General features: G+C 38.6%; 1 protein-coding gene across 3 annotated transcripts in view; it reads left to right on the plus strand.

The window, feature by feature from the left end:
* The window catches only part of DIAPH3 (diaphanous related formin 3), a 551,015-nt gene that overhangs the window by 287,628 nt on the left and 242,313 nt on the right, over window positions 1-21,074 (plus strand). For all 3 annotated transcript variants that reach the window (XM_079778831.1, XM_079778832.1, XM_079778833.1), the window contains one exon: window positions 15,426-15,665. In XM_079778831.1, the coding sequence (XP_079634957.1) occupies window positions 15,426-15,665 (240 nt within the window). The remainder of the gene's footprint in view (window positions 1-15,425; window positions 15,666-21,074) is intronic.

Genomic DNA, 21,074 nt, shown 5'->3' on the forward strand with positions numbered 1-21,074 from the left:
TCTGGAAATTCCAGACAGTAAACTGGGCAGTTGCAGGGCTCACCTGCTTTTTTCCCCTTTCTCAGGCACCACTGTCCCCCACTAGTTGGGTCCAAAGTCTGAAAACTTATTTCAGGCAGAGGGGATAATTCCAATCCCATTTCATCCATGGCCAGAAGGGAATTTCCCTTAGGACATTCTAATGGTTTTCAATTTAATTATAATCTGTGAGATGATCTAGTCTCTTTTATCTTCAGCCTCATATTTTACCACTGTGTTCCGTCCCACTATGTTTAGCCATGTTCATTTTTTGTTCTCACCTCAGATTTGCCGTCACTCTGGCTAGTTCCTTTGCTTCAGCCCAAATGTCACTTTGTCATGGAAGCGCTCATCATGATGGTGTCCCCTCATCACTCTCTCTAACTACATGACCTTCTTACTCATAGCACTTGCCCTCATCTGTTTCTGTTTGTTTCTCTGTCTCTTTCCCATTCTCTGTCTGCTTGCTTTACAGTATACTCCATTTGAAGCTGCTCCTTGTCTCCTTATTTTAATATGAATCTCTATGTTTTGGCACATAATAAGTGTTTGATACATAAAGAGATATTTATATTGATTAGCATATAACTCTTAATATAGATATTACCATTTCATAGATGAGACAGTTTGTTCCCTCAGTCGGTGAGTACTGTAGTTAGATGTGAATCACAGTTTTGTGTCCTTTAGGACACTTTGTGTCTTTCATGTCACTTCTCAGGGTGGCAGTCACTCTGGTGTTTGTTGGCTGTGGGCACCTACTTTGCTCGAAGTTGCTTTTAGCAGTAGTTTTAGTATGCTTCGGAGTAATTTATTTTAATATTGAAAAATAAACTTTGAGTTATTACATAAAAATTACTTAGAATATGTATGAGGGAACTTGAAATGTTGAACTTGAAATTAAGTTTTTGGAAAGTTTGTTAGTTTCTAGTTTTTCTTCATTGGGATTTTAATCTTCTACACAAACAACTAAAAAGTGGGATATTTAAGTCCATAATAGAAATTGGAGGGGAGGGGGTTGTTGTTTTGGTGTGAAAACATGCTTTTTAGTCAGACTGTATGTAGTATTGAAATTTTATGGCATAATCTGCTTAATTTGTTTCATTTGCGAAAACAAAACAAAACATCATTACAGTCACATACTAATTACTAGCCATGCATCATTCATTTGAAATAGAGCCTAAAGCATTTTGTAGTTATAAGCAAAAAGGTCTCTTATGATTCATTACTTTGCAAACAGCATTGTTTTAAGGTTGCTTTTTAGATCCAAGTTTAATCTAGTGCACAGGAAGCATTTTCTGTGTTCTGCAAATCTCATTAAATAGGCCTACATGCTCTCTTCTAAGACTGATTTTGAAACATGTTGGAAAAGGGGAAACTAGACTTATGGAACTAAGTTACTATAGTGTTAGGCAATTTTATCCCACTTTTGGCTTTAGGTGTAATTGTTGTATATAGTCTGGGTTATTTTATGTTTCATCCGTGAAGACATCAGTAAAGGGTCTGTAAATAACATTCTTAATAAAGTTGAATAAAATACTATAATGGGTAAAATTCTACTCAATGGGTTGTTCCCATCTATATATATAAAAGCCTAATATGCAAAGTATTCCCTTGGGAGTTTGACTGAGAGACCAGGAGTTTGATTACTCGCTATGACCTGCACTGACCACCACGGGGCGACACGTAACGTAGGTAGGCCCTGAGCAACAGCCAGGGCAGGAAGGTCCCAGCTGGCAGCCAGAAGGAAGGCCCTGGTCAGCAGCCGGAAGGGCCCAATCTGCCCTGATCACCGGCCAGGCCTAGGGAACCTACCCATGCATGAATTTTGTGCACCAGGCTTCTAGTTAACACATAAGTGAATAGTTGATGAAAATAGATTATATACATACCATTTAAATAGTCTCAAAGCATCTCCCCATAAATTACTTATCCTATATAATAAAAGCCTAGGTGGCATCACACCCTCGTGCGACGTCGTCACAAGATGGCCCCCACAAGATGGCCCCCACAAGATGGCCACGCACACAGTGGAGGCAGGGCTTGGTGGCCACTCTGCATGGTGAGGCCTGAGGGTCCCGTGGCTCTGCGTGGTGTGGAGGAGGCCGGTCCTGGCGTCCCCACCGCCTCGTGCAGAGAAGGCGGGGTCCCAGCGGAGGAGGTGGGTCGTGGTAGGGGATGGCAGTTGTGGGTGATCAGGCCTGCAGGGGAGGGCAGTTGTGGGCGATCGAGCCGGCAGGGGAGGGCAGTTGTGAGCAATCATGCTGGCAGGGGAGCAGTTAGAGGGCGATCAGGCTGACAGGCAGAAGTGTTAGGAGCAATCAGGCAGGCAGGCAGGCGAGCAGTTAGGAGCCAGCAAAATTTCATGCACTGGGCCTCTAGTTTATTATAAAGGAAACATTAAGTTACTTTTCATTGGAAAAACTGGTAGGTAACACCTTAACCAAATATGTATGTGTAATACATATATATCTTTTCATTTATAACATGTATTATATAATATCCATATTATGTGGAAAAGAAGAGAGAATATGATAAAGCAAATGGGGCAAAATGGAAACAATTGGTTAATCTGGGTAAAGAGTAATTTTTGTATTCTTAAAACTGAAATTGTAATAAAATTTCAAATTTTTCATTTAAAGCAACATAAATAAACTAGGCTTAAATTTAGCAAAAGCTGTGTGGACCACTAACAATGATAAAAACTTGACAAGCTATGGGAGATTTCTATCTTAAAACATTAGAGAAAAACTGCAAACCTCCTAAACTTCATGAATTACCAGCTCTAGGCCTGGTGAAAGTTTTCAATTGTAGCAGAGAGAGCTGGAGTTCAAGTAGAGGGTGTGGTTTTCTCAGAGCTGAGGAGGCAGCTGAAACAGGGCAGGGGTTTGAAGTGGAAGGGATTGTGCAGAAAGGGACACCAGTCGTCCATGTGGAGATCTTCCATGAGTCTAGAGGCTGGGCTGTTTGCATGCTGAACAAGATTTATCACATAGCACCTGCTACATGGCTAGAGTGGAACAGAGATACAAATAGAGGTCCAGCATTACTAGGAAGTGTTGGATTTCTGACCCTGCTAGAATTGAAAAATCTCAGCACCTTAGTAACTCAGCATTTACTAAAATAAAACAGCTGGAAAGGTTGTATGTGCTGTAGGAATTAGGACCATACCCTAAGAGAGTTCCTACTTTAGACTCACTCGAACAAAACCTAGAATCAAGTCCTGCAAAAACCCCTCTGGGAAGAAAGTGGAGGAGCTTGGCAACACCTCTCCTTCCTACAGAACTACATTAACTAAGGTCAAGCTCACATCTTTACAGTTTTAAGTGACTGATTTGCCTGCTAAAACAAGAGTAAATGTTCTTCAAAAGGAATATTACAACTCAACAGTTGTTACATTATAATATTTAATTAAAAAGTAAAAAACAATAAAATGGGATGTGTTGTCAAAAAAAAAAAAAGTCAAACCAGACCCAAAATGGCCCAGATTTTGGGTTTTACTTGCAGAATTTTAATGTAGATATTATTAACATGCTCGAAGAACTAAAGAAAATTGTCTTCAAGGTATTAAAGGAAAGCATGGTCTTAACTAAGGAATGTTTGCAGGAAAATTCCTGGAAACTAAAAATTTACCATATGAAAGTTCTCAAACTGAAAATTCCAATAACTGAATGGAAATATTAGTGTAGGGGTTTAAAAGTATATTGCAGATAGCAGAAGAAACAATGAATTTGGAGGCAGATCTATAGAAATTATTTTCTTAAGAATGTAAGAACAAAATATTTTACTATGAACAGAATCTCAGGTACTGTTGGGTAAATACCAGTCTGTCCAAAACACCTGTAACTGGGATCCCAAAAGGAGAAGAGAGTGGGATTGTGGCTGATAAAATATTTGACAAAATAATGGCTAAGAAATTCCAAATTGAGTGAAGAACATCAACTTATATAGAATAACTGATTATTCAAGAAGCTCAGCAGACCCAGCCAGAGTAAATATAAAAAGAAAGCACGTTGGCACATTCTGGTCAAATTGTTGAAAGCCAAAGATGAAGAGAGAATCATAAGAGTAACTGGAGAGAGAGAAGTGGAGAACATTACATATAGGACAATAAGAATGAGAGCTCTTGCTGGCTTTGCAGAGGTCATGGGAAGCAGACATTAAGTGCTGAAATAATAAACATCCTATAAACTCAAAACATTTTATTTATTAGATACCCTTCCAAAAATAGAGTAAAATACACTTTTAAGTGATGTGAAACCTGAGAGTTTGGGGCCATTGGACCTACCCTACATGCAAAGCTAAAGGTTGTCCTGAATTCAGGTCAAAGGAAACTGACTCCTTATGGAAACTCGGATCCATAAATAGAAAATTCATGATTTTAAAAACATGCAGGATGGGTTTTATAGTGTATGAGGAGTACAGGACATGATAATAATTGCACAAATGATGGGGTACAACAAATGGAATTGTGCTGTTGTAGCTTTACACACATGAAATGAATCAGAAGGTGTGAAATGTTAGAAGGATGAGGCAGGAAATAAAAACCGTGAACCAGTACAATATGGTAGAATTAAGTAGAAAATAGATAACTTCTCAATCATAATGAGACTTCAAATGTTTCTTTTCCAGTAAATTCTAGAGAAAGTGACCCCACAAGAAATTAATAAATATTTTGAAAATCAAGACGGTTCTACCAACCAACTTAGAATTGATATTTGTAGAACATTTTCCATAAAAGCTACATAATATACTTTCTTTTCAAATATACGTATATGGAATGTTTGTTAAGGTAGACCATATAGGAACATAAAATAAATCTCAGTAATTTTGAAAAGATTAAAATTCAGAGTAAGTTTTTTGTCTAAAAAAATTAAATTGAGCAGTAATAGAACATGTCTTTGAAAATTATGTAACACACTTTGAAATTACTTGAGTGTCGATGAAGAAATTATTTTGAACTAAATGAAAATGAAAGCATTGAAAAAGAAAACCAAAATCTTAAAGTACAATATCAGAAATCAAAGAAGGAAATTCACTACAGAAAATTAGAAACTCATATTATACATAAACATGTAAGTTTAAAAATTGTCAACAAAATATTTTTACATCAAATATTGTGACTCATTAAAAGAAGAATATATCATGACCAAGTGGCACAAGGTTTTTTCACCTTAAAAAAATGTAGTTTCCATATTATCAGAAAAAAAGGAGAAAAGTCATATCTAGATAGATGCAAAATAAAAAGGATTTGGTAGAATTTTATTCATGATAAATAAAATATTTTAGCCACTAGCAATAGAAAAAAATGTCTTCACCCTAATAAAGGACGTCTATGGGAAACCAGGAGCCATCCTCATACTTAATGTGAAAAAAGAAATGCTTTGTCATTTAAGATTCAAAACCAGCCAAGGAGATCTCTCTCTCTCTCTCTCTCTCTCTCTCTCTCTCTCTCTCTCTCTCTCTCTCTCTCTCTCTAAACAGCAGAAATTTATTTCTCAAAGTTTTGGGGACTGAAAAGTCTAAGGTCAAGATGCTGGCTGATTCAGTTTCTGGTGAAGGCCTGTTTTATGGACAGCTGTCTTCTTGCTCTGTCTTCACCTATTAGAATACCAGGATATCTAGTCTTATTACTTCTTTTCAGTATTATAATGCATGTTCTAACCTGTATAATAAGAAAAAGAAACAAAAGGCCTGTACACTGTAAATCAGAAAGTAAACCATTTTTTAATGACTTGTCTATGTGAATGTATAAGGAGTTTACAATAAACTTTATTGAAGGTAACCAGTGAATTTAACAAGGTCACAGGATAGTCATTATATCAGAATGAGTTCTCTTTTTTAGCAGTGACATATATTGGAAAACAAAATAAAAAATAGCACTATTTACAATAGCATCCAAAAACTTAAAGTACTTAAGGATAGATTTCAGTAAACATGCTGATTTTCTACACTTAAAACTAAGATATTGCTGAGAGAAATTAAAGTTGTAAATGAGGTGTTTACCATGCTCATAGAGTGGAAGACTCAATATTGTGAAGATTTTATTTTTCCCTCAAATGATCTATAGACTCCTAATAGACATGATACACATTCCCAATGAAAATCCCAGCAGGTTTTACTATAGCGTTGACAAAAGTTACAAAAATTCATATGGCATTTGGAGGACCTAGAGTAGACAAAATCAATTTGAAAAATAACAAACTTGGAGGACTTAGGCTATTGATTTGATATCAAGGCAGTAAGGTTTGGCTTAAAGATATAAAAATAAACCTTTTCTGGAAAGTTTAGAAGTAAACCCACAAGGATACCAACAAATGATTTGTAAGGAAGACATCAATGCTAGTGCATGGGAAAAAGAACTTCTTTGTATCAAATGGTGCTGCCAAACTTGATTATCCTATGGGCTAAAATGAATTTCAACTCCTAAATCACACCCCACAGAATAACTGATGAGGGATGTAGTGTAGATTTAAACATGCAAAGATAAAATATAAAGCTTCCTAAATAAATCATAGCTTTAGTAAAGAGGGTATAAAATGGCATAAACCACTTTAGAAAACAGTTTGACAATTTCTTATGAATTTATGTATGCATTTATACTATATCTTTTTAGGTATTTAATAAAAATGAAAAAAGACTCATATAAGAACATTGATAATATCCTGTATTGGTTTTCACACGTGACCATAATATATGTCCACAATCCTGGTGGTTTAAAACATCAGGAATGTATTCTCCTACATTTTCTGGAGGCCAAAAGTCCTAAATCGATGTTTTGGCAGGACTGATTCCTTCTGGAAGCTCTGGGCAAGAATCTGTTGCAGGCTTGTCTCCTATCTTCGGTAGCTGCTTGCAGCTCTTGGCATTTCTTAACTTGTAATATTACTTCAGTCTCAACCTTCTCCTTCACATCACTGCCTTCTGTTTGTTTCTCTCTCTACATTTCTATTAAAGTGACATCAGTCCTTGGATTTAGGGCTTGCCCTAAATTTAGCATGATCTGTTCTGAGATCCTTAACTTCACTTAATCTGCAAATACCCAATCCTAATATATAAAAAGCCAGGGGCTTCCACAACCTAAACGACCAGATAGATGACTGAACAGCAGGCTGCATGGGGCGACCAGGCCGGCAGAGGGGTTAGTGAGGGATGACCAAATGACTGAACAGCAGGCTGTGTGGGGTGACCAGGCCAGCAGGGGAGCCAGTTGGGGGTGACCAGGCCAGGGGAGGGGGGGCAATTGGGGGTGACCAGGCCAGCAGGGGGGGGGGCAATGAGGGGCAACCAGGCTGGCAGGGAGACAGTTGGGGGTGACCAGGCCAGCAGGGGGGCAGTAAGGGGCAACCAGGCTGGTGTGTGTGTGTGTGTGGGGGCAGTTAGGGGCAACCAGGCTGGCAGAGGGGGGCAGTTGGGGGTGACCAGGCTGGCGGGGGGGGGGCAGTTAGGAGGCAACCAGGCCAGCAGGGGGCAGTAAGGGGCAACCAGGCTGGGGGGCAGCAGTTAGGGGTGACCCGGCTGGCAGAGGGGGGCAGTTGGGGGCAACCAGGCCAGCAGGGGGTTTAGTAAGGGGCGACCAGACCATCAGGGGGTGCAGTAAGGGGCGACCAGGCCAGCATGGGGGCAGTTAGGGGTGACCAGGCCGACAGGCAGAGGCAGTTAGGGATGATCAGGCTGGCAGGAGGGGCAGTTAGGGGTGATCAGGCAGGTAGGCAGGTGAGCAGTTAGGAGCCAGCGATCCCAGATTGTGAGAGGGATGTCCGACTGCCTAAACCAGTAGTCGGACATCCCCTGAGGGTTCCCGGATTGGAGAGGGTGCAGGCTGGGCTGAGGGGACCCCCCTCAACCCCCCGTGGGCGAATTTCGTGCACTGGGCCTCTAGTTTTCAAATAAGTTCACATTAGCAGGTACCTGGGGTTAGGCTTAACATAGCATTTTTGGAGTCCCTCTTCAACCCAACCCACTACATAGCCTCAAAATAAAAAAGAAACACCCCAAAAAACTATCAACAGGAAAGTGGATAAAGAAATTTTGGTGTGTTCTTGCAATGAAATATTATGAAATGAAAAAGGAACAAAGTACCGAATCACTCTCTCTGTGTATGAATCTCAAAGTCATTTTGTTGAGTGAAAGAAGCCAGACACAAAAAGTGTTTACTGTAAGTTTCATTAATATAAATTTCAAGAACGAGCAAAATGAAGTTAACAATGACAGAAATTAAAAAAACGTTGGCTTCCTATTGTTGGGTGTGGACTGTCTGGAAACAGACATGAATGAATTTAAAATACCAGAATGGTTCTGAGTTTTATGCCAGCTTTTTAATTGATCAGATATGAAACTTTTGTGTTAGGAGTGCTAGCTAAGACTGCCAAATTAGTCTCGTGCTCTCAAGCTTTACCACTTGCAGATCCTGAATATCTGCAGAACTCACCTGGACCTCCTATGAAATCTTTCCAGAATTGATAAGCATTTGTAAACAAAAACAAAGCCATAGCTGATTTCTATTGCCAATTGTCTATTCCTTGGCTAGCTGGAGGAATATACATTTATATCCTGTTATTTTATTTATTATTTTTTGTATAATTCTTGGATTTACCTTGCTCCAATGCAAACCTGTAAAAAACATACCATATGTACCTTGCTGTTGTATAGTTTTTAAAAATAATTTCAGCCTAGGAGTTTAATATCATAAGGCCACATTTATTTTTAAAACATTTTTTGTATTCTCAGCACTACCCAGCCATAAGCCACTTGAATAGTTATGTTTTTGATGCCTCTCTTGAAGTAAAGTAAATGTTTCTTTTGTCTGAGAATTTTGGAAATCATAAAAATATTGGCTACCTAATGGTAACAGTTAAATATTTTTCACCTAGTTTAGTTTAATTAGAAAAATTAAGTTCAAAACTTTTTCCTAATTGTCTTAATTCCATTATTAGATCCTGTTTATTTCTCAGATGTCACTTTCCTTTCTGGACCCCTTATCATTTTCTCTTGTCCTGTCTTTCACAAAGATGCATTTGTTTTTTCGTACTCTCCCTGCTTCTCTCTCCCACTGAGAGTGAAGAATTAGCTAATATGGAAATAGGAGTGGAGAGTTGAGTGTTGAGGGGATGCCAAAAGTGTATCTGGAAAAAATATTAAAAATTCAGCAGAGCTCTAGCCCGTTTGGCCCAGTGGATGGAGTGTCGGACTGCAGACTGAAGGGTCCCAGGTTCAATTCTGGTCAAGGGCACATGCCTGGGTAGTGGGCTCAATCCCCAGTGAGGGGAATGCAGGAGGCAGCCAATCAATGATTCTCTCTCATCAATGATGTTTCTATCTCTCTCTCCCTCTCCCTTTTTTTTCTGAAATAAATAAAAATATATTTTTAAAAAAATATTCAGCAGAACAGGAGGTAGTTGGATATACCAAGGAGAAATGAAAGAAATATGAAGTAACAGGATGCTGAGTGTTCAGCTGGATAGTGTTTTATCTGATAACTGTGGTGGGGAAATTAAAGTCCATTCTTACTTATAGGAAAACATAGTAGAAGTAGTCTGAGTATCAGATGATTTTTATAGATTTTAGAGAGAGGGGAAGAGAGAGAAACATCTATTGGCTGCTTCCTGCACTCCCTGCACTGGGGATTGAGCCTGCAATCTGGGCTCGTGCCTGACCAGGAATCAAACCTGTAACCTTTTGGTGCATGGGACAGTGGTCAAGTGACTGAGCCACACTGGCCAGGTCATCAGATGGTTTTTAAGTTGTGGTTATTAATTTCTACATTGTGATGTTCTAGTGGAACTATACAGTTGATTGGCTGCATGTGACCTGGAAGCAGTCATTCAACCTTCCTGAAGTGCTATTCCATTATTCCTTATAATTACATATTCACAAAGTATATAAAGTAAAAGTTTTGTCAGTCAATTAAGACTGAAGTGATTAGCTTTTTAATCAGTAGATTACTTGTAGTGACCGAAAGTTAAGTGAATGGTTAAGTAGTTTTATAACGACTTCAGGGACGAATAATAAAGAGATGGAGCATATACTATACTTTATTTTGAGGTGAGCCTAAATAATTCTGCAGGCAGGAAGGTGGAAACATCCAGCAAGTTTTGAATAAATTGGTTCCTGAAAATCTGTTCTTTATAAAAGAAACTGCATAAAGAGAACCAGATAAGGCATTAAACATTGTTGGTATAAAAATGCCAAAATGATTTTTCTCATAGAATAATGGGTAAAATTAAAATTACATTTGAAAAAACATGAGATCGTGAAAATTATACCTGCCTGGGGACTTTCTACTTCTTACCCTTCAAGACAGATGGAAAGAGTTATATGAAATGTGCTGTAAGGGCAGTAACCATGACCCCTGTGCCTCTTGTAGCACCAAGTGGGCAACCAGTCAATACTTGTAAGTTCATTGATTGTTTAAAGGTCTTTTCTTCTTATTTTGTTCCTGCTCCCACAACACATGTTGCCAACAAACAAAATTTTGAAATAAACATTACCCTTAGGATTCTGGATTTGGTTGTTATTTGATTTTTAGTGGTCACTGTTTTTAAGCTTGTTTCATCTGGCATGTGTCCCCTCTGGTGCGAGGTGAGAGATTGCAGGAGGGCTGTTCCCTGCCTTCAAACAATACTAGGGAAATAAATTTAAAAAAAAATTTTTTTTTTACTTTTTTATGCCTTTAGATTGATATTCAGATTGTAGCTCATTATTGTTGGGTTTTGGTGCTGTGGACTTAAGATTGCTAAGATCCTATATCAGTAAATTTAAAGGATACCTCTGTAAAAATGAAATCATTTCCTTTAACACTCTCATAAATATCTTGAAGTTTCTTTTTACATAACCTTTCCTTGCTTTTTAAAAAAATATATTTTTTATCAATTTCAGAGAGTAAGGGAGAGTAAGAGATAGATAGAAACATCAATGATGCTAGAGAATCATTTATCAGCTGCATCCTGCTGGCCCCCTACTGGGGATAGAGCCTGCAACCCCCTCATGTGCCCTTGACAGGGATGAACCTGGGACCCTTCAGTCTGCAGGCAGACACTCTATCCACTGAGTGAAACCAGCTAGGGCCCTTCCTTCCTCCCCTCCCCCCTCCCCTAGCCTCCTCTCTCCTCCCTTCCTTACTTCCATTACCATTGATAGTATTATTTATATGCTACTAGAGGCCCGATGCATGAAATTCGTGCACGGGGGGTGGGGGTGGGGGTGGGTGTGTCCCTAAACCCAGACTGCACTCTCCCAAATCTGGGACCCCTTGAGGGATCGGGCCTAAATGGGCAGTCGGACATCCCTCTCACAATCCAGGACTGCTGGCTCCCAAACGCTTGCCTGCATGCCTGATTGCCCCTAACCGCTTCTGTCTGCCAGCCTGATCATCCTCTAACCACTCCCCTGCCAGCCTGATCAATGCCTAACTGCTCCCCAGCCAGCCCAATTGCCCCTAGCTGCCCTCTCCTGCTGGGCTGGTCGCCCCTAACTATCCTCCCCTACAGGCCTGGTTGCCCCCAACTGCCCTCCCTTGCTGGCCCAGTCACCCCTAACTGCCCTCCCTTGCCAGCCTGGTAGCCCCTAACTGCCCTCCCCTGCCGGCCTGGTAACCCCAACTGCCCTCCTCTGCAGGCCTGGTTGTCCCAAACTGCTCTTCTCTGCCAGCCTGGTCGCCCCCAACTGCCCTCCCCTGCCGGCCATCTTGTGGAGGCCATCTTTGACTACATGGGGTGGCCATCTTGTGTGTTGGAGTGGCGGTCAATTTGCATATCACCCCTTTCTTATATAGGCTAGCTCTCCACTTTTGCATTCAGCTTAGTCTCTGTCAGTCAAAACACAGTTTTAGGCTCCTTAGCAAGCAAACAAAATGCAAACCCCCAGTGTTGATAGAATATGTGAAGTGATGATGAAACATTCTTCAGGGTTTTTTAAAAAGCATTTTCCCATTTTTAAATCTATTTTTAAAATTTCATCTAAAGAGACAAACTTTGATTTGATTAATAAGAAAAGGCCCTGCTATTATTTTCATAGATCTCAAGATTTAGATCTTAGAATATAAACTTTTGTTGAGTTTGTTTTAAACAATAGGGACAAGCATTTGGCCTATGGGGTCAAGTAGGCTAAATAGTGGACTAAAGACAGGCAGGAGCACCAGGTGATCTCTCACATTCCTTTCCAGCTTAGTAATTTCATTCACTGAAACACATTTATTTCATATCAGTCAAACACTAACTTTTCTAAATTTGGAAGAAAGAGAAATATTGAAAGATCATCTAATTTATGAGGCTGTAGGTCAAAGACCTGTTGTTTGGTTACCTTTCCTGACTTCACTTTGTCAGGGTTTTTCATGAACACATAGCACATTGTTCTGCATTACATCATAGACTTCCTCTATCTTTTCAAGGTACCTGTCCCTAGTGCTAGGTAGAATCATTACTCATACAAATCTAGGTTATATTTTTTCTAGGAAAATTAATTACTTTATCCTGGCTGCATATGGTTAGCTTGTCAGCAGGAAAGCTTTAACATATTTTGGGCTGTATCATATAGCCATTTAAGCAATCTTTTTTTTTCTCTTTGTGCACAAAGTAGTACACTAATATAGGTTAAAATTAATGTATTTTGTAATTGGAGAATTCCTTCTCATGCTTATTGCAAAGTGCTAAATACTTAAGTTCTTGATCATGAATAAGGGCACAGACTGAAAGCAGATGCTGTGGACTCATTGTCCACCTTGGAAGACCATAAGTGTATGTACTCATGTGAGTGTTCTTTTCCACTCTTATTATTGTAAAGGATATAGTAAATGTAGTAAAGTATTATGTACAATTGCTCCAATATAATATGAATATCTACCATTTACAATGTTTAAGTAAAAATAAAAATTTCAAGGAAGTAAGTCTATTTGAGAGCATTTTAAGACATGAAATGACTTTATAAGAAATCATAATTGCTTAAGTCTACTTTGTGTACTAGACAGTCAATATCCAAACATAATGCTAATAGGACCTCTAAAATTGCCTTTCTAAAATTTTATATAACTTAAGTTCATTCTATAAAACCATGATTGGTAATGTTTCTTTTTTTACTTTAAAAAATGTCTTTTTTGAGCTTACAGTTTTTTACTCTCTTCTAGGGAAAAATATTATTTTCTCTAGACAGGAATTTGAAGACATTCTTTGTCAAGAAATTTTAAGATATTCCTTTATAAATGCTTTGTAGTAGCTACTTATTATTAGCTATATTAGTTGAGTTCTTGGAATCTTGCCTGTATACATATAAACAAATATTTCACATGGCAAGTGCCTGGGAAAAGTACTGTTATAAATTAGACATTTTTATTATTTACTATAAAACTTTTCAGTCATTGTAAGGATTTGGTCCACTTGAAGATATATTTGCAGAGGTATCTACTGAGAGCTACCTCTGTAATTACTCAGTTCTTTTTAGTGAGTGTGCTGGATTATGTTGTTACATCATTAAAGCAGTGTCTTTATTATCTTATTGGATCAAATAAGTTCAGGCTTTTGTATGGCATATCTTATTTTAAATAACAATCACTTATATATTACTAGTAGCCCTGCACATGAATCCGTGCGCCAGTAGCTCTCTGCGGGGCCTGGCTGCTCCGCCCCCACTGCCCAGAGGTTCTCTGAGGCCCAGAGGCCCATATGCGGCTGGGTGCGGAATGCTTGCCTCATCGCCATGACAACGAAGCAAACATTCCACCAGGCCGCTCACACTGCCCGCTCTCAGCAGCCACCCCCACCCCCCTCGGACTGGGGGACTCTGGCAGGGCTGAGAGGACTCGGCGCCACAGTCTTTGTGAAGGAGTGATGGTTAATTTGCATATTACCCTTTTATTAGATAGAATTAGCAGATAGCTTTCTGTCTCCTTAACAGACATCCTGTGCACCTCATGAGGCATTGTTTTTTAACCTTTCCTTTGGATCTGTGACTGGCCAACCTAGTCCCTGTTTTAACTCTGTCAGGTTTGGTCATTAGTTTTTTCCTGACCTTGCCTCAAACTGCTCTTAATGTTTATGATAGTTGTTGAAGTGCAAGAGTTATACTATCACTGCCCCATCAATCTGTTCTAAGTCTGAAACTCCTAATACATTTGGCCAAGGAATTCATATATAGCTTAAATGTCTTCAGCCTTCAGGTAAGTGGCTCTTCCCTTCACGTGTTGTTAGAACATGGGGAGTAGTTTAAGGCAAGAACTTGCTGACCCTCTTGCAATTTTTGCATTTTTCATTTGTTTGTTTTTTGACACTTTCAACCCCCTACATTTCTAACATAGCAGCCCTGAGTCCCAGGCAGGCCTGTGGCTTTGCACTGCTTCTATCTCCTGTTACACCCATGTTTCCTAACCCTAACACTGCTCATTTAGGATATGTCAGGAGTCATTCTACTTTCCTGTGTTGCTGAAGAAAGTCAATTTAGTACAAATTGGGACCTATTTACTCTCTCTGTCTAACAAGTATTGTTTGTCAGCAGTGCTTCTGAGGACAGCAATTGCTATTTGAAAAACAAACAAACCTTCTTTTACTCCTTTCTGAATATGTTTTAAACATGACCCAGCATGTTTCAATTTTGAACAAAAAATTAATGATATGAATGCTTTGTAACTTGTTGCCTCTATAACCTTATTTCATTTTTTGTTAATTCTCACCGAGGATATTTTTTCCATTGACTTTTATTTTTTATTTTACTTATTTATTTTTAATATATTTTATTAATTTTTTACAGAGAGTAAGGGAGAGGGATAGAGAGTTAGAAACATCTATCAGCTGCCTCCTGCATACCCCCCCACTGGGGATGTGCCCGCAACCAAGGTACATGCCCTAGACTGGAATTGAACCTGGGACCCTTCAGTCCCCAGGCCAATACTCTATACACCAAGCCAAACCAGTCAGGGCTCCATTAGAGAGAGTGGAAGGGAGAGGGAGAGATAGAGAGCGGGCAAAACATTGATGTAAGAAAGACACATCAATGGGTTGCTTTCTGCTCTCATCCCAACGAGGGCCGGGATCGAGCCTGCAACCAAGGTATTTGCTCTTGACTGGAATCGAAGCCGACGCTCCAACCATTGAGCCAAATCAGCTAGGGCTGTTTCCTCTTTTTAAAATTTAGTTGTAAAAAATAATATCTACTTTATTGCTTACTTAAGCTTTATAATTTAATTAAAGCTTTCTTTTCATTGAGCATCTAAATGTGTGTTGTGTCTTTTTTTTTTGAGGGACAATTCTGGATTCCTAAGAAAAACAAACAGGGCTTTTCTCTTTTCATGCTATCAGTTTTAGGGGACATATTGCTTCTTCGGTACTGTCATACCAATAAATCATCCTAGATTACTTGCACTCTTACAGTACTAAAGTATACCATGCATTTTAAAGGAAATCTGCTATTTTCTTTTCAATCAGATGAGCAATGTGAAGAGACTGCGGCCGCGGCTCAGTGCTATTCTCTTTAAGCTTCAGTTTGAAGAGCAGGTGAATAACATCAAACCTGACATCATGGCTGTCAGCACTGCCTGCGAAGAGATAAAGAAGAGCAAAAGCTTTAGCAAGTTGCTGGAACTTGTATTGCTAATGGGAAACTACATGAATGCCGGCTCCCGGAATGCTCAAACCTTCGGATTTAACCTTAGTTCTCTCTGTAAAGTGAGTTTTGTTTTGTTTTTCCTTCTTTTTAAGCACATATTTGCCTGCACACTTAGTCATAGAATGTCAGCCCTGATTACATTATTTAAATCTTTTTGTTTTGGTGTGCTCATTATCAAGAACTTGAACTGAACCATGAACCCAAACCCAGAGTGAACTAAGCTAATTTACTCAACCTCTGAACTAAATCCAAATATTAATTTTCTGTGATCTGCAAATCCAACTAAAGGATGTTGTTTACTAACAAAATTATATTGTAAACCTATGCTTTCTCAAAGTAATGAAATGGAACATCACAATATTATTTAAACCTAGTAGTCATTCAATTCAGTTACCTCTATATGTGATGGTATATATGTTGAGACTTGCTTAGGATTTCCACTAAAATTTTTACCTTTAACTATTTAAATATTTCTTTGCATTTATTTTTTATTTTTTGCAAGCAGACTAAAGGGAGAGAAAAGTGAGATTGTTTTATGTAAGGGGGAAATTATTATTCTCTAAAGGGAATAAAAATAACTCAGATTTTGAAATGTTTCTATCTAAATATAATTTTAGAGGATATGGAAATCGAGTAAGTTTAGAGAGGTTTTTTTCCTGCTGGGTTCAATGTTTTATGTAACAGAGCTCTTTCCTAAATAATGGGCCACAGTAATAGTGCTTTATTGATCTGCTTATAACAAATTCTTCTCAGTTACACATCACAAGAAAAGCTTTCTCTTGTTCTTGACCTGGTAACATCTACCCTCCCTGACTAAGGAATTTGATTATTGCTTTTGCCAGTTAGGAAGGGAAGGTGAAAAACAAGTTCGGCTTTAGCTATGGGTTTGCTGAATAGTTAATCTCTTGGTACTTTTGTGACTTTTCGTACATGAGTTCCCCGACCTAAACCTCCCATTAGTATCAGCGCCTTGTGAGCTCTTCCCCTCTCCCATTTCCCATCTCTTTATTTTCCACTCCTTGCTTTCTTAGCCTTATGTCTTCTGTTCAGATCTGTAGCATGGATGATGTAATTCATAACACATGTATTGAATACTGTACATTTATAGAGTGCCTTGACCTGATCATCTCTTTTAGTGTTTGTGATTAATATTTACTTAGCATATGTGAAAGTTATATTTTTCATATTTAACCCATTGAGTGTGATTAAAATTTTAGTGGAGCTTATATACAAGAAAGTTAAGGCAGCAGAGTTGAGAGAGCCTAGCTCTGCTAAGGGAGACCAGATAAATATTCAGAGAGGAATACTAGTAGGAATCTGAGCTGGATTTGGAAGAGTGAGTGGATGTTCCCTGAGAGGAAAAAGCATTCTAAGCAAGAATCAGCAGTTTGTATAAAAGCCTCTATCATGGCATGTGTGAGTACACAGAGTGATCCTTACACTTGGAGCCTAAATGGGAGAGGAGTGGAGAAAATGGAAATTCAACAGTAAATTCGCCTAGATCCGTGGTCGGCACACTGCGGCTCGCGAGCCACATGCGGCTCTTTGGCCCCTTGAGTGTGGCTCTTCCACAAAATACCACAGCCTGGGCGAGTCTATTTTAAAGAAGTGGCCTTAGAAGAAGTTTAACCCTTTGCACTCGCTTGCTTTTTTCTCGATTCCTTTATTCTACTCGGGATTTAATTTTTTAAATACCCCAGATTTTACAAAGCGCGGCAGTAGAATAAAAAACTGGAGTTTCTTTTCATACAAACTTATTTATTTGGATTTTTTTATATTTCAAATTATTGATACATTCAAAGAGTATAAAAAGAGCTGCTACCGATGCTAACCGTGTCGAGTCACACTCGACATCCGAGTGGAAAAGGTTAAGTTTAAAAAATTTGGCTCTCAAAAGAAATTTCAATCGTTGTACTGTTGATATTTGGCTCTATTGACTAATGAGTTTGCCGACCACTGGCCTAGATGGTGAAAAGCCTGAAATGCCACACCTTATGGTGAAGTTTTTATGGAGACATTATTTCTGTAAGGCAGTGATGTTATCAGATATCTTGTAGGAAGATAATTCAATAGCAGTATGAAAAAGTACTGTCAGTGCAGTCACTGTTTGCCAAACGTGTCTATTTAAATTTAAATTAAGCCTGGCTAGTGTGGCTCAGTTGAGTGTGGACCCTTAAACCAAGAGGTTGCTGGTTCCATTCAGGTCAGGGCACATGCCTGAATTGCCAACTTGAACCTCAGTAGGAGGCAGCCACTCCATGCTTCTCTCATCAATGTTTCCATTTCTCTACCCCTTTCCCTTCTCTCTCTAAAATCATTAAATTTAAATTAATTAAAATTCAAATTAAATTAAAAATTTAATTCCTCGGTCATACTTGCCATATTTCAAGTGAGTCAGTATCCATACATGCTGGTAGCGAAAATACAGCACATTTCTACCATGGTGGAAAGTTCTTCTGTACAGCACTGGTTAGAGAGGGTGATTGTGGGAGAGACTAGGTCTTTGACAGCACGTGATCTAGGAGCGGGTCAGAGAAAATGTAGCTGAGCCAGATAGAGAGGCAGGGCAATGTGAGATGAAGGAAAAAGGGGGAGGGTCAAAGATAACTCCAAAGATACTGATATGTTTGAAGTGGTTGCTCAAAAAAGAATGAGTTGAGGTTGTTTTTGGTATTTCCTTCCCCTTGTTTACCTCAGTGTTTTAAAGGGCATCTGATTCATGTGCCTTATTCAGTTATGTAGTCCAGTACATAATAGTCATTGTGCTTTGAGATGATGGTAGACCCAGCTAAAGTAGTAATAGAGTTTTTAGGTAGAATGGGGAAGGGGGTGGAGGGGGAGTGTACACATTTAAGGAACATCTAGGGCAGGCGTCCTCAAACTACAGCCCACGGGCCACATGCGGGTGTTTTTGCCATTTTGTTTTTTTACTTCAAAATAAGATATGTGCAGTGTGCATAGGAATTTGTTCATAGTTTTTTTTTTTTAACTATAGTCCGGCCCTCCAACGGTCTGAGGGACAGTGAACTGGCCCCCTGTTTAAAAAGTTTGAGGACCCCTGATCTAGGGAATTGTCAGGGAGTGGGGATTATGAACTTGGAGGCTAAAGGACAAAGATGGAAGCTGTGCTGCCAGTTTCTGGGGAAGCAAAGGAAGAAAAAACAGGATACAGAGCAAGGTGGGGGAGAAGTTCACAACTACAAGAGATTGTTTCATGGTGCTAACTGTCTGTTTCTCTTTAGATTTGCATCTCAAAACTACAGCCAACTCACAGAGTTGACCACATACCCGCCTTTCCTGCTTCCTCAAAAGACAGTTGTCCAGGAGAGTTTAGGTCTGATTAATGAGGTGGAATAGCCTAATACAGTACTTGGCACATAGTAAATATTCAATAAATAGTGGTTGAATGAATGACAGTACAGTAGACACAGTTTTGTGTCTTAGTTATTATGTAGTTGAAAATAGACATCTCTCATATTGAGATATAGTCATTGATGCCTCGTAATTTTAAAATCTTCTACAAATGCAATGCATGCTGTTACTATTTTACTATAGTCATTCTACAAACCAGCTAATCTGTCTCCAGATAATAGAGTTGACTGTATTTCTAGGCAGTGAGATTGGATATTTTAATCATCCCACTTAGGAGACGTCTGTAATGTAAAAAACAAAATAAATACTAGAACTTCATACTTTTTATTAGCCTACACGTGAAATTGAAAGCATATATTGAACAAGATGATATCACATCATGTTGTTGTTTGTTGTTGTTTTTTTAATCAGAAGTAGTAGCTTGATCTTTTGACAATTATAATTGAATTTTCACACTGAGTATAAAGCATTTGGTTTGATCATAAGCCCCTGCGCAAGTAATTCCAAATTTACTTGAAAGTTGAATGACAGGATTATATTTTAATCTGTTAAAACATGCTGGGTAATCCTGTGACATTAATATTCTATATCCAAAATTTTTACTTATAAATGTCCTATGTACATTTAGCTCACATCTGAAAAGTGCATGAAAATTTGTATTAAATTATTAACTTTGCACAGGTTAGAATAATTACATAAATTTTGAATTCCATATATGTTGTATTTTATTTTGAAATCTATTTTATATCTTTTTATAACTTATAATTGAGATGGCTAACTAAAATAACTCGAGTTTAGAGAGAGAAAAGGGTTTTTCTACTTTCACCCCAAAGATTAGATATGGCTATGATAAATAAATATAAAAGCGAAAAATTAGATATAAGGTAAACAATAAACTAGAATCTGTTATTAAGATGTAAATAAAAATTAAAGTAGATACATGGGTTTGAGGCTTTCTTTTGGTAAAAATGAAGTGCAAACATGTTGATGAAATGTTTCATGATTGAAAAATAGTAAATAGTGGTTTCTCTGATTAGCCAAAGCTGGACTTGATAAGAAATTTTGCATGTGTATTGTTTTAAAGGAAAAATGTGGTGTGGAGCTATGTTCTTACAAATCATAAGTGAAAAAAATCCATTACAACTATTTCCCTAACCTCTCTCCCCCTTTCTAATCCTCTACAAATATGTATTAAGGACCTATTAGGGCTTGACACTCCAAGAGAACCCTCATAGTAAATGAGATACAAATGTGGTCTTTAAGTACAGTAATGCTACTTTTAGTTTAAGTAAAATGGAATAAGTACCTTGCTTTCTGATGGCACGGCTTTTCAAATGGATTCACCTTAGATTTGTATTTTAGGACAATGAATGGACTATGTTATGCCCAGAGTTCAGGGTCCCCAATAATCAACCACCAGGGAGCCTTTTCTCTGATGCAAAAGCAAAGAGTCTTTATTCAAACCCGGGTTTGGCTCCCAGCCTCCTCCTGACTCAGCAGTGGGGCAAGAGTGAGAACCCCGGGGGAGGGGTAGTTTATAAAGGGTTGGTCATTTGGGTGGGCTTAGGGAAGTGACGTGGGTTACAGAGATTGCTTAATTTGGACTGAGTCTACTTCTCTACACTCCTATTGGCAGGTTTATGCAACTGTTACATTCTCGCGGTTTTCTAAGAAAAAGGAGTTATATACATAGTTACACAGGATGGAGGGTACAGTACATTTTGTGCTGGCCTGCTCTGCCCTTTCAGACTACTTGTCATTCATGAAATTCCTCGAAAGATATGACTAGACCTTAGATAAAAACTGGATAATAGATAAAATGAGGTTATATTCTTTTTTTTTAGGAGCTTTATTGATTAAATGCAAATGTATATTCTTAGAAATTTCATCAACAAATGGTAGATGCTTGCTTGGTAACCAAGGTGCCTACCTAGAAAAAAGTTATATGTGGTTTGTGTTGAAGTTTGTTCTCTAAAAAACCTGTTGGTAAGGCCCTAACCAGTTTGGCTCAGTGAATAGAGCATCGGCCTGCAGTGTTAAGGGTCCCAGGTTCGATTCTGGTCAAAGGCATGTATCTTGGTTTTGGGCACATCCCC

The sequence above is a fragment of the Cnephaeus nilssonii genome (genome assembly GCF_951640355.1).
Source record: "Cnephaeus nilssonii genome assembly, chromosome: 8".
NCBI classification, from domain to species: domain Eukaryota; kingdom Metazoa; phylum Chordata; class Mammalia; order Chiroptera; family Vespertilionidae; genus Cnephaeus; species Cnephaeus nilssonii.